Consider the following 16,456-nt stretch of genomic DNA (forward strand, 5'->3'; position numbering starts at 1 on the left):
GAAAACAGCATTTTCCATACCCATCATTCACTTTTCATGTTGCAGATTAACATATTTAGTTGTGTGAGATGTTACAGGTGGAATAAGCTTCTTTAGATTTCTATGTATAGTATGATGTACATATCCATTGGTTACGACGTACTACGGATGTGACGTTATTACGTAGTACATACTACGGAAGTGTTTTGGCACTATAAGTTTACAGCCACGAGTCACAACGGTGAACAATGGCATGTTTCTCTTCATCTTCTTTGGTATGGAATCTTTTTTATATTTTAAACAATAATGAACAGACAAGTACAATAGTAGAGGGACTCAGTTTGTGTTGGTCAGTAGCCGGAGAAGTTCCTGCATGTACTTTTTTTTTCAGTAGCCGGAGAAGAACTGTTGAATGATTAGTCTCAACATGCGTCTCTGTGTCCATGTGCTATTGTGTGTTAGCATCGCGTCTATACTAGAGATACTATATGTTATTCTTCGTCTTCCAAACATGTTGTGTATGTGCTGTATTAGATTATGTGTCAGGAATATGGGGTTACAACATGTCCATAATCGGGCAACTAGATTATTTTTAATATAATATGTGGCTGTTTTGGCTCTTACCGGAGACGTAAGATGGAAGGCCCTGAGCCAGGCTGCTGCTCATGTGGACTTAAGAAACTTCCTCCACCTACACACCAATGTGTAGGTGGAGGAATTGAAACCATAGACTGTAGTATCATTTAAATACTAAGTCCGGTTTAAATGTAGCACACGCAATAAAAGGTAGATGTTAAGTATACTTTGCCTAAACGTCAGAGATGACTCGGTGCAGTCTGTAATCAGAATCAGAGTGTATGTATGTGTATATATATAAAAAAGAGAGAGTTTATTGCAGAGTAAGTAGAACTGAAGAGGAATATGCCTTAGTTGTTGGTGCATACATAAACATATTAAACATTAATATGAAATAAACAAATACAGAAACAAAACAAACATAAGTGTTTAAGATTAAAACTACGAGGCTGTATGGAATAGTGCAGGATGTGTAAAGGTTCAGGGTGTAGGATTAAGAGTCAGTGTAACTTCTAGATATTGAAACTGGAAGATATAAAGGTGTGTGTGCATGAATGAAGATGAAAGGGTTAGTGACCTAGGAGGAAGTGTTTGTACTCCTGACTGATAGGTGCGTCTACCCTCCACTACACAGCTGGATATTCCTCATATTACTTAGTTTCTGTACTTTGTATCGCTGATGTTTCTTCACTCTGATCTCATTTGTGTTTCTTTGTAAATGTGTGAAGTCTCGAAGCTGATGCAATTGCAATTTGTTAAGTTTACATAATAACAATGTTTTGAATCTTAAACATATTTTTTAACTTATAGCTTTAATTGTGTGTGTTTTGCTGCAGGGTTCCAGCCAGAGGACAGCTGCTGCTGCTGCTGCTGATGATGTCTCTCCCATGGAGGTGGACCCTCCAGAGACTATTCACAGCCAGGTAAGTATTTAATGAAGTCAGAAAGTGTGTTATTGTCTTCTGAATAGTGGCTGCGAAAGCTTCCTGAGACCCTGTAACATCTGGTGCATTTACATGCACAGTAGGACTGGGTTCAAGTAATGAGCAGAGCCATGGGCCCCGAATCTATGAACGTTTTAAAATAACGTCATCTTTTTGTCCTTTCCCATCACCTGTTTCCTGGGTGAAAGTCTTGTGTTTTCTCCTTAATTTCTTCAGGACATGAACACCTGTTTCCTGGGTGAAAGTCTTGTATTTTCTCCTTAACTTCTTCAGGACACGAACACCTGTTTCCTGGGTGAAAGTCTTGTATTTTCTCCTTAACTTCTTCAGGACATGAACACCTGTTTCCTGGGTGAAAGTCTTGTGTTTTCTCCTTAACTTCTTCAGGACATGAACACCTGTTTCCTGGGTGAAAGTCTTGTATTTTCTCCTTAACTTCTTCAGGACATGAACACCTGTTTCCTGGGTGAAAGTCTTCTGTTTTCTTCTTAACTTCTTCAGGACATGAACACCTGTTTCCTGGGTGAAAGTCTTGTATTTTCTCCTTAACTTCTTCAGGACATGAACACCTGTTTCCTGGGTGAAAGTCTTGTATTTTCTCCTTAACTTCTTCAGGACATGAACACCTGTTTCCTGGGTGAAAGTCTTGTGTTTTCTCCTTAACTTCTCCAGGACATGAACACCTGTTTCCTGGTTGACAGTTTTGTGTTTTCTCCTTAACTTCTTCAGGACATGAACACCTGTTTCCTGGGTGAAAGTCTTGTATTTTCTCCTTAACTTCTTCAGGACATCAACACCTGTTTCCTGGGTGAAAGTCTTGTGTTTTCTCCTTAACTTCTCCAGGACATGAACACCTGTACAATGTGTTGCTGACACTATTAAATACTGGAATACATACCAGTTACACAGCTTAACTTGTCACAGCGATATGTAGGAATGCTTCATGAGAACAGGCTGTGTCAGGTGTACTACAGTTTAAATATGCAATGCATGAACATTTTACTTTAATATCCTTTTGAATCACTATCTGTGTTGTTACCTTCTGAACTTGTGTGTGTTGTGGATCTTCAGGACCAGAAGGAACCAATGAACTGGGAACCTGCAGGGACTCTGCATTCACCCTCAGCCAGGTAAACATGACTCTGTCTGAATCTATTTAAAGGGGAACACCACCTACATTCAAACGGTCTATTAGCTGATTATCAAAGTTATTATTTATATTATTTTAGTTTTGACTTTTGGATTTTCGTTGTAGTTTAGTTTGAGTTTTCAGAGTCCAATCCAATGCACTCGTCTTTATATAAATGTTTTTATCACAGCTGGCACATTCTAAGTATAGAATCAGATTAAAAAGAACTGTTTCAGCGTCCAGCCTTCTTCAGGACGTAAATTCCTGAACAAATAGTTTGTAATCTGATTCTAGTTATATGTTTGTGTATTTTGTTCCACTGGTGACTGATCTGTTCTTCTCTTTGCTGAACCTGCAGCTCCTCTCTTTACAACCACATATCGATGTCGATCCGTGTCGGTGAAACTGTGACAGTTGCACTCAACTGCAGAATCCCTGCAGATAAGAGACAGTAAAGAGTAAGTATCATCAGTAAACAGTCACGCAATAATAAATAAAGTTAAGCAAGGCGAGAAATAATGGAAGACACATGCTATCAGATGCTGTTGACACAATACAGTAACGTGAGATATTTAAACTAGCTGATACTTGTTAAACCTCCTGTTGGCTCTTCCCAGTGTATCTCCATGTGGCTAATCTTAATTTTATCTCTGTGGTGTTACAGGAGCAGGTGGATCTTCATCACACCATCGGGCCAGCTGTTTCCCATGTTGAGAGGGCGGGTGTTGGAGCCAAAATTATGATTTCGATATTAACTTTTATTTTGATAACTTTTGCATAAATTCAGTGACATTCACAGTAAACTAGACTCATTGTAAATTGATCTTGACGCGTGGCATATTGTCACAGCCTTTTGACAATCAGCTGATTAAGGCAGTGACTACATCAGCTGGTGTATAAGAGCCGAGCTGTCATTCAGTTTGGGGCCTTTGGTTTGTAGCCAGACGTTTTTGGTGACCGCTGCTGCAAGTACCGCTCAGAACAGTTATGCTGTGAGTTGAAGTTGTTTGTTTTATGTTTGCTCTGCTGTCAATGTGTGTACACCATCTGGTAAGGACAGTTCATTCTTTTTGTGGAAAAGACGAAAACGTATCTAATTGAAGTTTGAGTGATAAAGAAAAATAAATGTGAAAACAAAAAGGATTGTGGAGTGATTCAGAGTCTTGTTTAAGGACAAAAAGGGAACAAACATTGTCAGTTGCTCCCACAGGGGGGGTGCGTAGGATTCCCCCCTTTCTGGTCTCCATATCCCTGCCTCTAAAAAAGAAATGTATTTTGACTAAGTAAAGCGCTGCAACGTGAACAGTCTTTAGTGCTATAGAAGATAGTTTTGAAAGCAGGATTTAATTATTGCACGTGTTGTTTAGTTGTGCATGATCAAAAAACATTCCCCCCTCTGTTTTTGTTCACAAATCACACCCTGCTGACCTGAGGTCTGTACTACGAGTCAAGATCAACATGCCCTGGATGTATGTCCGTTACCCATATTTTACGCAAGAGGAGTAAGAAAAGCATAAGCGTGCAAGACAACATACAGTTTCACATTCAACATAGTACAAGAAAACAAAATACAATAGGCTACAAAGGTACAGGTTAAGTAGACAGTACAAAGCCGGCGCAAAGTGATGTGTAAGTAAGATGATGGATATGCTAAAGTGGTATGGTGATAACATAATATAATATAGGCTACATGAATAGACAAACTATAACACTGCTGAGATGTAGTAAAGAGTCAGAATACAGTTAGTGCAAATTAAATTGTGGTCAAGATAGTGATGTGGATCCAGTGATCAGTTATAACGCAGTATATGTAGCTCAGCGTAAATTCTTTCAGGGAGACTTCAATAACTTTATCACTTTTCTCCTAAACTGATAAGCTGTTTTCGAGAGAGTCGATTTTCAGTTAAACCAATCAGAATCATTTCACAAGCCAATCACAGCATGACATCCCTGCTTTAAATGACGAGTAGGGAGTGAGACTGTGTTGAACAGTAAAGTTGAAACTGTGCTGTGAATTTAAGTGTTAATTTGAGGCTCTGAGGTTTTTATTTAATAACAAGATTTAATGTTAGTTTGAATATAAAGAGCTTTTTGCAGTGTGCTCACATTATGAGCAGTTTTTGTGCAGAATTCCTGAGTCATCAAAGTTCTGTGGAGATGACGCTTTTATTCTGAAGGATTTGTGCAGGAAGTGGTGCTGTTGTTGCATCAGTACCAAGTAGGAGTGGCTCCATCTCTGTTATTAGAGACGTTGTGATGTTAAAGTGATGTTTGATCTTTAGGAGACATCGACAGCGATGGAGCTTCTTCCTCTTCTGTGTCTCTGCCTCCTGACTCGCTCTGGAATCACGTCTGCTCAACAAAACGGTAAGAAAACTGATTATTATACTGAGTTATGTATTTGAAAATGTAATGTTTTTATTTTATCTAAATGTCTGAAGCACCTGTAAACATTCAGAGGTCTGGAGACAGAATTGTAATCATGCTGCTCAGCTGCTGTCACATCAAAATGTTTCCTAATATTTAGCACAGATCAAAAAATATTGATAGTTTAGTAACTTTAGATGTGGCGTTGTGTGTGTGTGTGTGTGTGTGTGTGTGTGTGTGTGTACCATTTTGTGGTGAGAAGGTGGGGCATTTCCCAGAATCTGTCCATCCTGCCAACTGCCTGTAGCTTCTTTTTTTTTTTATAAGCTAAAGTAGAAACCAAAATATGACAAGTTTAGTTTTATTTATTTTTTAGTTTAGTTTATTTCAATCATATAAATACACATCACATACATAACATAAATGGTAAAAAAAAAGCCGGTAAGAAAACGAATAATTACACTGAGTTATACTTTTGCAAATGTAATTTTATTTAATGTAATTGTTGGTAATATCTGTAAACATGCAGAGGTCTGGAAACAGATTATTAATCAGGCTGCTCAGCTGCTGGACATACACAAGATCTCTCTTGTATGCTCTTTAATATCATGACAACAAAGTTGTAACCATCAGCCCAAAATGTGTCCAAAACAAGTCTACAGTACTAACAGCCGTCTGCTCTTCATTATCTGTATTTTGCCCAGTAGGCCTAATTGTTCCACTGTAGAAACAGGCAACATTTCCTCCTCTATGTATGCTGCCACAAGCCCATTTATCTCTGCTTTGATTACCTACCTGTTGTTAAAACCAAGTCTTGCTGCTGGACTGGTATCAGCGGCGTGCCAAGGCACTTATCCCCTAAACCTGTTTGAGGCGTGGCTCACTCGGATCTTTCACCCGTGTCTTTAAAGTCTCTAGTATCATTAATCGGATCAGTTGAGTCCTACTACAATTCAATCTAACATGATAACAGCGCCACACACAAACCTCTTGCAACATTAGCTACTGCTAGTCCTAGCCATCTTAGCTGCCAAAAGCTTTATAACTTACAATTACGTAGGCAACCACACCTCCACAAGTCAACTCAAGCGACTCAGTGAGCAGAGAGACAGTCCGAGACAGGTTATAGGAACTTCCCGACCCGCAGACTCAGAGCTGGAAACATTGCAAGCTCGCAGATCATGGGACTCACTCGAGGACTTATGAGTTCTTGAGTTCTTGAGTCAGTGAGTCGGTCGGTCGGTCGGTCGGTCGGTCGGTCGGAAAGCCATTCTTTCACTTCTGAAATAACATACAATGTTCTGCACGTAGCCTAGGCCTACTGTAGGTTTGGTGTATAAATGTAGTATGTTAAAATGCAATGAGGTCGAGCAGACAGTCCGAAACATTGCAAGCTCGCCTCGGCTCGCAGACCATGGGACTCGTGAGTCATCATGACTCACGAGTCCTCGAGTCAGTCGAATCAGCCGGCTACGTTGTCATGGGAGGATCTGTAGCAGACGAGCGAGTGAAGTCTCTCCTCGAGTCAGGGTGAAAAGCAAATCCACATCAAAAGCCATTCTTTCACTTCTGAAATAACATGCTTATAGATGTATAGATGTAGCATATGACAATTAGGTCGATCGATTTAAAAAAAATAATTTCAATTTATGCACTGCGGGCATTTCTCTGTTCCTGTTTGGTGAGTCTGCACCGAGTGAATCCACAGAACTTCGTACTACGTTAGTGGTTAAAGACAATGGGCTAGGACTGCGTTTCCTTGGCGATTTTAGCAATAATGACTCAAGTGACTCAAGTGACTCGTACAGCCTGGATCAGTGTAGTCAAATTCACCTCTTAAATGGAAATAATAGCGACGTGTCAATTGTTTAATGCATCGTTTTAGTAGTAGTAGTAGATAGGCCAACCGATCTCTATCTGACTCGACATTACATGCAGGTTTATGAACAATATTTGTTCCTATAGTCTAGCTACTTTTTCATCTGTCCATCCTCTGCAGGTGTGGTCTGAGGATGTCTTTGCTAACCTGTCCTGTTAATTTGGTTTAATATGGCTTTGCAATGAACGCTTGTTCACCTGTTTGCCATATGTGTTACAGCAGGGAAACACATTATATCAGAAAAAAACGAAAAATGTGCTTCTGTTAAATGATAAGAGTCAGAAATAGTGTTTGCTGTGAGAAGTGCCACTACACATATTGTCCGTTTACACATTGTGTTCACAGGAGCAGCTCCAGAGCCATCTGTCAAGATACTTAATAATCCAACAAACAACTCAGCGCTGCTGCAGTGTGAGGTTCAAGATGCTTCTCCAGACCTTAAAGTAGAGCTGCAGGACAGTGCTGGAAACACACTTCCTGCTGAGGAGCCCCAGGTCTCAGAAAGAGGAGACAGATACTACATCACCCTCCAAACTACTGTGTTCAAGACCGACAACTTCAGCTGTGTCGTCACACAGGAGGAAACCAACCAACAGATTTATGCTCAAACCTTTGTGCATATCAGTGGTGCGTTTATTTATTTACTATATAATAATTAAAATGGTTGGTTATTCATTTTCAAAATGTTAGATGAAGACATCTGCACAAGTTCAAAATGTTTCAAACTGAGTGAAAACTTCACACTGAAACTGAAACTTTGAGGCTATATTTACACCACTACGTTTTGGTTTAAAAACAAATATCTTTTCCTACGTTTAGGCCTCGCGTCTACACAACTGCGGCGTTTTCGAGCCCCTAAAACGGAGACTTTTGGAAACACTGCTGCCCCCGTTTTGGTTTGAAAACTCATTGCATTGTAGTCTGGACGGGCACAAACGGAGATCTTTGGTCATTCAGTCTTATCGGTTAGGTAGCTTACAGACCTTTCAGTAACAGTTCCACCTCGCCGTCGGTCCAAGCTAATAAATACCTGCTCTTCTCCAAAGTATTTTCTTTGTTTTCAACTTATATATCCATGATTTTCAAGCCCAGAGTAACATCAGATGGACTCCCAGTCTGTGTTTTCTGCCGTTGTCGCGTTGTAGTCACATGTTACTTTCAGTAACAGATCTACCTCGTCGTCAGTCTAAACAAAGACAAAATTGTCTTATTTTCACCATTGCTGCTCCTCTTACGTTATTAAGGACAGAGATTAGTTCTGCTACTGGAGCTAAAACTCTAGCCTGGTCCTACCAGACTCGTTTATTTCATTTGTACAGAGAGTCTGGCCACTCTCCATTAACAAGTGTTAACTTCTTTGAAGGCGGGTACTTTGTTGAAGTTTAAAACTACTGGATCTGCCCAGAGCCGCTCTGGATCTGCCATAACCAATCGCTAACGTTTGGTCGTGACGTCGGCTTAGCATCGCTAGCGTTCGTCTTAGCCAACTCCTTCACCACTAACGGAGCGAGCTGGAAAATCAAACTGTTCCCGAAGCCCGTGGGGAGGAGGGCCACAACATCATGGCCACCAACACAACTCAGCAAAGATTGTTCTTGTTCTGGCTTTAACTTTCTGGATATTCGGCAGCGTTGCCACAACTGACCGAATGTCTTCACCGCCATTACGGAACACAACTCAAACTAGCGCACAACCTCAACGTCATCGTTCTCAGCCAATCCCTCTGTTTGCTGATTGGACCGCCAAAGATCTGACCGGAGAAAACCCAAGATTATACCGCAAACCCAAACGGTGTACTGAAGAAAAATGAAAATTGAGCGGAAGAACGTAGGAGGGCGGAGCCAGGCTACTAAAACTCTTGCCCGGAGATGTTTTTTGGCTTGAAACGCTTCTTAAAAAAACAAAACATAGTGTAAATGTAGCCTTACTTTCTGATTTACTTTCTACCTGCCATCATCAACTCTTGTTTTTAACAACATGTGTTGTTGGCATTTGTTTGAAGGGGCAGCTTCAGCGGCAGACTCCTCCGACGAAGACTCAGAAGGACAAATGAGTCTACGAAAGGGTCTAGGCGGGAGTTCTTTAGGAAGGCTAGGTGAGCTAAGTATCTTTTTACCTTTTCAATCATGTGTACATTTTTCATTCCTGTTCGTGTTTCCTATCAGCCTCGGACATGTTCACAACGGTACCAGATCCAAACCACCCTTATCTATCCCACCAGCTCCACACACCCAACAGCCAACACATCCACCCCTGCTGCTCTTTCCTTGGCCTACTCTTTTACCCAAACACCCAGACCCACTTGTAGAGGTGGGGGTACAGGCCTACTCATCACCCCCAAATGGAAATTTTCTCTCTACCCACCGCCACATTTTATTCCACTGTCTTTTAAATTTCACGCTGTGACCATAAGTTATCTGGTACAATTAAACATTGTTATCTTCAAGTTAAATAAACAAGTACGTTTATAATAGAAAACTAAAGTAAACTACTGTGTGTGACGTTAGTAAGACTGTATTGTGGGCGTTGGATGGTATGGTTATGCCTTGACACCCTGATAACCTTCACCCGCCCAACCACCCGTCCCTTTGACGCCATCCCTTCTCACCTTCTCCAGTCCGTTGCTTCCGGCCTTCCTCCTTTTCTCACCCATCTTATTAACACCTCCTTGTCAACCGGCTATTTCCCAAACTCTCTCAAAGAAGGAAGAGTGACCCCTCTCCTCAGAAAACCCACCTTCAAGCCGTCTGAAATAAACAACTGCAGAACTGTCTCCATTCTTCCATTACTCTCCAAAACACTCAAGCATGCTATCTTTAATCAACTTTCTTTTTATCTTCACCGGAACAACTTTCTTGTTCCCCTCCAGTCTGGTTTCAATGCAGGAAACTCAACTTCACACTTCTAGAGCAGACTCTCTCTCCATTGGTTTGTGGAGATCTGCTATGAGTCATGAGGGAGCCATGAGGGAGGAGCAACGTTACATTACACACTTTCACTGGCAATCACATCATAGCCACACCCTAAAACACCCCCTGCTTTATCTCCGATTTTAAAATCAACGAGACTATAATTCAAAAAATGAACATCAATCTGTATTGCAGAAGACTTAAAACTAGCGATTGAGACCTACCGGGTAACTTGTAGAGGATCTGTGTCAGAACCGTGTCTACTCACAACTAGGGTCCCTCAAGGTTACATCCTGGGTCCCCTCCTCTTTTCTCTGTACACCAACTCTCTTGGTTCTGTTAGTCACTCACATGGCTTTTCCTATCACAGCTACGCAGACATCACCCAACTAATTCTCTCTTTTCCCCAGTCTAAAACACAGGTAGCAGCTCGCACCTCTGCCTGTCTGACTGACATCTCTCATTGGATGTCCACACCAAGGTTATTATTGGAAGCAGTACTCAGATTCTTTACTTAGAAGTTTTTTACAGCTGAAAAGAGGGTATTTTTGTATGTATTTTGTATAAAACTGGGCTGTCTACACAGTAGAATGGCGCTTTTTTAAATTGGTGCTACATTGCCAAAGAAACTGGCAGTCAGCTGGTTAAAGGGCAAACAAGTATTATATATCATGTTTTATACATATGTAAGATGAAATTAATTTTACTGTATAGGTCTGATGAATGTAGTGAAGTAAAATGTATAAAGTAGCATCAAATGGAGATACTCATCCAGCACTTATTGGTCAGATGTGTCTAGGGGGGCGGGAGCAAAAACGTAAATACAGGAAGAAGGTGCTGTGTTTTGGACTAGTGCATATTTCTCTCATCTCTATGGTCAAACCATTTCATTTCATTTAAATAATCGGACATTGTTTCGTGAGCGACTTGATAACGTTGACACTCTATCATTCTGCTCTCCGGTTTGCCACAAATTCCCCTTTCAACAATCTCCACTGCACCCTTTATTCATTAATCAACTGCCCCCCCCATCAATCTGCCGCTGTTAGCGAATGGAATGCTCTGCAAAAGATTCTTAAACAAATTACCCTTTCATCTTTCAAAAACACCATCTACTCCGTGTTCACCGATATATGCAGTTGCTTTTCCACATCATAATTTTCCAGCTATACATTTATATGTTTTCTCCCTTTCTTATTCACCCATGTACCTGTCCACTTCTCTCGTTATACCTGTTGACTGCTGTCTGTGTTGTATTTTAAATGGCATTTTATGTCATTTTAAACGGTATGTATATATGTCAGGCCCCCATAAGAACCTGTTCTTAATGACTTGTGCTATGCTTACTGAGACTTCCCTCTGCTCTGCCGACGTCTGTCTTCAACTTTTGTGGCGGCTGGTTTGACCATGGAGGTGCGAGTGATGGCGAGCTTGACCGCAGTCCATTTCTATGAGAGAATCATTGAAGCTGCTACAGTTTGCTGCTTTGCAGCATCGCAGATTGCAAAGCACACCTGACAACAGGAGACGCTTAGCTCAGACTGCAGGGTATAGTTAGTGCGATTCAAGGTCGGATCACATTCTCACCAAAAACAAACAGCTCTAGAGTTTGTCCAATCTGCTGTATATGATCTGTGTTACATTCTGAGTGTTACATTAACTTTTTATCTTCTGTTTCAGGTTTGCGCAATCAATGGATCGGTGGTATTTTGGTAATTGGTTTTATTGGCGCCACTCTAGCTATGATTGCAGCCAAGCTTTACCTCATACTAAAACAATTTAAGGTAAGATTAAATAATGTTTTGTATCAACATATTCACAATGCAAAGACGATACGACCGCTTATTTATATGAATCTCATGTTTACAGTCTTTTAGACAGTTTTATCTTCTCAGCTGTTGGTCTTTACACCAGGGTTTGGGTTTTATTGAATATAACTTATATACTGTATATTTTCTTCCTGCAGAAAAGAAGAGACAATCCCAAAACACAACACAATGATCATCATTAATTAAATGAATAGTTTGAATTTCACAAAGCTCAGTGTCAAGTCATAAAACTGCCCACTGGACTGTTGTTGAGGACGTTATACTTGAGCTTTGGTAACTTTCTATGACGCCTGTCTCTATAATGCTTTATAAACACAGTTATGTGTTATAATCTGCTTAATTATAAGCACTTATGAATAATCATAACTTTATAAGATTTATAACTATAATCCTAACACATTATCAAGCATTTTTATAATGACTTATAAGGTCAAGTATCATAATACTATAATTGCTCATCACTCCCAGACTACCATATTCTTTCCAGGATCATAGTGTATTATATGTCTCATAACTTAATACATTATAATCATTTTATAATGCATAACAATCACTGTTATAAGGCATTATAATGTGATTATAAGTCACTATAAGTGGTCATTGGGTGCTTTAAGTAAAGTGAAAACTTTAACCATGAAGTAACAAAAAAGTTATTAACAGAATCTTCAGTTCTAAAACTCACAGGCAGCTGGTGAAGAATGGGACTTATGTTCTCATATGATTAGTTAGTTATCTTTTTTTTCAGATTTTTTTTGTGTGCTGTGCACAAACATTTATGTATCTGGAGTGTAGACCAAACTGCAAACTGTGGGAAAAAAGTCAGTTTCAGTTTCATCTAAAACAGACAAACTGTTTAAGATGCAGCTGTAGTCCAGCCTTAGTGGGACATGTGTTCTGGGCATGCCCCTCCCTCAAATATTACTAGGGACAAATATGTAATGTCATATCTGCAGACAACCACTAAAGCCCAGTTCAGACCAAAGACTGACGAGGAGACGAGTTGAAACCTGCAGCTACTTGCAGTCTGCAGGTCTGCAGCTTTCTGATACCTGCCAGTTTACACCAATGAGACGAGACGGTGTATCCTCTCCGTAACAACTCTCGACTTCTGTTCTAACTTCTGTTCTAACTTCAGTATTTGACTACTGTCTATTCATGTTTATTGTGTTATAACTGATCTACATCACTAACTAGAACACAACTTGCACTAATTGTAGATTGACTCTTTACTACATTTCAGCATTTACATAGACTGTCTATTCATGTTTTTTGTGTTATTACTGATCTTCATCACTGTCTAGACCACATATTGCACTAACTGTATATTGACTCTTTACTACATTTCAGCATTTATATAGACTGTCTATTCATTCATGTATATTGTGTTATTACCATATCACTTTCGTATATCCATCGACCTACATACACCTCACTTTGCGCCTGCTTTGTCATGCTTACTTAATCTGCACTTTATGCAGCCTATTGTATTCCTGTATTGTATTGAATGTGAAACTATATGTTATGCTTTTCTTGGCCAGGTTGCCGTTGCATATGAGAATATGTTCTCAACGGCCTTCCTGGTTAAATAAAGGGTAAATAAAATAAATAAACTTTGTCGCCTTGCATCTAAATATGAATGTTGATAACAGTGATAGTGAGATACTTGCTACAGTTGCATTTATAGTAGAGATGAATATGTAATATAATGGATTATGGTTCATTGTACTTCTATAGTTGCAGGAGTAACGGGGGAGGGGGGGTTATGGTCACTTGTTTTGTCCTCTTACATAGCTGTCTTTTAATTGTCTGTTTTTTTAATAGCTTAAAAAATTGCTTTAAAAAATGGCACAAAAAAAAGAGATGGGTGGTAAAACCTGAGTAATCTGAAAAGAGCATAATATGTCTCCTTTAAAAGAAAATGTTGAAATACCTGCTAGCAGATCATCAGTTAATCGCAGGGTCGCTGGTTGGATCCCTGATTCCTCTTGTCCACATGTCCAAGTGTCCTTGAGCGAGACACTGAACCCCAAATTGCTCCCGATGGTCAGACAGCACCTTGCATGGTAGCTCGCTGTCATCGGGGTGTGAATGGATGAATGACATATAAACTGCTTTATTAATATTATCCTGCTGCTTGTAGTTCTAACTGTCAGTCCTAACTGAGCTAGATGTGATGGGCATTAAAAAAAAACATAAGACTACAGCCTGCTGTCTCACTGTAAAAGAAGGATTTTTTGTAGCCAAAGTTGAAATATAATGTGACTTTTTTATTTTATTTTGATATTTGTGTCATTGACATTTTCTTTTCCTAAGGTGCTAAGTCAAGAGTTTGTCAGGTTGAACTAGACACTGTTGTTGGCTGATATCAGAATTGTGCATGTACAGTATGTTTTATCTCATGCACTCGCAGGTTAATGCGCTTCATCTTCTATCCAAACGTTGGAATAAAACATGAAATATGTATTGTTATGTATTGTGTACTGTATGTTGTGACTGTTGTGGATGTTTCTGTGTTCAAACTTTGATAAAAGAAACAAACTACAAACATACTTCTGATACTACAACATGTTTCTTGGCTGCTCAACAGGTTTTTGTATTTATTATTTTCTCCTTTAAGCGATTGATTGATTGATTGATTGATCGATTGATTATTTAATGATATGACGGTTTAGTGACTAGAGTAATGTTCAATCTTGGCCACTAGGTGGAGGTCTTCCTTCAGTTTTAGGGCAGCTTGTGAGCCTCACTAGTAGTCCAATGTAATACAACTGCCATGGCAGTAACTGAAGGGTTGGTAAAGTAACCTTTGACTGGAAGGTATAATAATGGTTATACTAAAAAAGAGGATTTGGGCTAATGTGAAAAAAATATTTGAGTTCTGATTTTAAAGTCAGAATTCTGATTAGACAATTCTTATAGAAAATCCATAAACATGGAACGAATTATGCAACGATTAATCGATTAGTTGTCAACTATTAGGTTACTCTCCAACTATTTTGATAATCTACTAATCGGTTTGAGTCATTGTTTATGAAAAAGGGTAAAACTTCTCTGATTCCAGCTTCTTAAATGTGAATATTGTTCTAGTTTCTTCTCTCCTCTGTGACAGTTAACAGAATATCTTTGAGTTGTGGACAAAACAAGACATTTGAGGACGTCATCTTGGGACTTTGGGAAACACTGATCCACATTTTTTACTCTTTTCTGACATTTTAGAGACCAAACAACTTATCGATGAATCGAGAAAATAATCAACAGAATAATGGGCAGTGAAAACAATTGTCGTTGCAGCCCTAAACATGGCAATCAATCTTCTTCTTCCCTCTTCATCACTGGGTCTAGAACGCAGCTTCTCTCCAAACAGAGAAATAAGTCATTTAGGACAAATGCATCAGTGCCATCTCTCTAAAAATGGTGATGTAGAGGTGTCCACACTCATACAAATACAGCAGTGAAGGCATGAACTGTTCTAACATATATTTGCTTAGAAATTGCTACTGTACATGTTAAAGAAACAGGTTCACCTTTGCTGCAGATGTGCTGATGCTGTCTCCATAATTAGGTATCTTACTATTTTTTCAGAAAGCATATAAGCCATTAAAAATAAAAGTGTTGATCAAAAGATCGTTACTGTCGTTACTGTTATGTTCAAGTATTGTCATTCAGCATCAGAAAGCCAGCTCATTACTCCTGAGAACATGAAAAAATAACTTTGTGGTTTGTTGATAAAAGTCTCTCTATCTCTAAATAGTTTTTATCCTCGGATGGCGAAGGCATGACCCGCCCTACTCTGCTTCTGATTGGCTACTAGGCTACTCTTTGCCTTCTTTGATTGGGTTGGTATTAGGTTTAGACAACAAAAGTGCATGAGTGGGGAGATTGGTTACGGTTAGAGAATACCAGGTTTAGCCAATCGGAGGCAGAAAGCGGGTGAAGATATGTCCCGCCCTAATCTGCTTGTGATTGGTATTCCTACCTTTATCATCACCAATCTAACATCTGTCAGAGAAGACCTATTAATGGAACTTCATCACAGTTTGCTAAGATTACACCAGGGTGGCATAGATGTTCAGTTCTGCTGGGTACCAGCACATGAGGGGGTTAAAGGGAACGAGGGTGCAGACAAACTAGCTAAAGAGGCATTACTAAAGGAAATAACAGTTCCAATTCCACTTGGAAAAGGGGAAGGAAAAGCAGTGGTTAAGAAGAAAGGACTTGAAATGTGGCAGAAATGGTGGGAGGAAGACTGAAAAGGAAGGAGATATTATAAAATACAAAAATCTGTCAGTATAAAGAATTATATGGAAAGGACCAGGAGGAAATTATAATGACAAGACTCAGGGTGGATCACACAGGACTGAATGGCACCTTGTTTTTAATGGGGAAAAGGAATAGTGAGAATTGTGACAACTGTGGGGTTAAAGAACATGAAACAGAACAAAGAATGCTGAACATGTAATGTTGTATTGCACATTGCATGAGATGGAAAGTCAGGTGGTTAAAGATAAGGTTCAGGAGGCAGGGCGGGGGTGGACTCTGGTAGGGATACTGGGATCAGAAGGGGAGGGAGAGGAGATCAGGATCATAAGGAAGGCGTTATTTAAATGTTTAAAAGCTACAGGGTTGTCAAGTAGAATTTAAAATAATTGTAAAATGACGTGATGATACACACTCCAGTAGTAGGTGGCGGTATGCACCTAAAACTTGTTTGCAATCCGCCATTAAATAAGAGAAGAAGAAGAGCATTAGCAGCACCAAAGAATTTCTAATAAGGGAAGAAGTTCCACTCTCTCGTTACTTCCGGCTTCTTTCACCAGAGTTCCATATAGGGGGCGCTCACAGCC

At 39.7% G+C, this 16,456-nt stretch overlaps 2 protein-coding genes across 4 annotated transcripts in view; both read left to right on the forward strand.

Moving 5' to 3' along the window:
* Positions 1-14,121, forward strand: part of LOC144517361 (uncharacterized) — a 52,271-nt gene extending 38,150 nt beyond the window's left edge. For 2 of the 3 annotated variants that reach the window (XM_078249449.1, XM_078249450.1), the window contains 6 exons: positions 4,911-4,995; positions 7,220-7,501; positions 8,877-8,969; positions 10,194-10,264; positions 11,464-11,567; positions 11,750-14,121. In XM_078249449.1, coding sequence (XP_078105575.1) covers positions 4,926-4,995; positions 7,220-7,501; positions 8,877-8,969; positions 10,194-10,198 — 450 coding nt within the window. In that variant the 5' untranslated portion in view covers positions 4,911-4,925 and the 3' untranslated portion in view covers positions 10,199-10,264; positions 11,464-11,567; positions 11,750-14,121. Of the gene's footprint in view, positions 1-4,657; positions 4,996-7,219; positions 7,502-8,876; positions 8,970-10,193; positions 10,265-11,463; positions 11,568-11,749 lie in introns of those variants that run through there. The other variant, XM_078249451.1, reaches the window with a different exon arrangement.
* LOC144517362 (uncharacterized) overlaps positions 1-16,456 on the forward strand; it is a 403,478-nt gene that overhangs the window by 197,847 nt on the left and 189,175 nt on the right. The gene's annotated exons all lie outside the window — the stretch shown is intronic.

Source organism: Sander vitreus, chromosome 4, assembly GCF_031162955.1.
Source record: "Sander vitreus isolate 19-12246 chromosome 4, sanVit1, whole genome shotgun sequence".
NCBI lineage: Eukaryota > Metazoa > Chordata > Actinopteri > Perciformes > Percidae > Sander > Sander vitreus.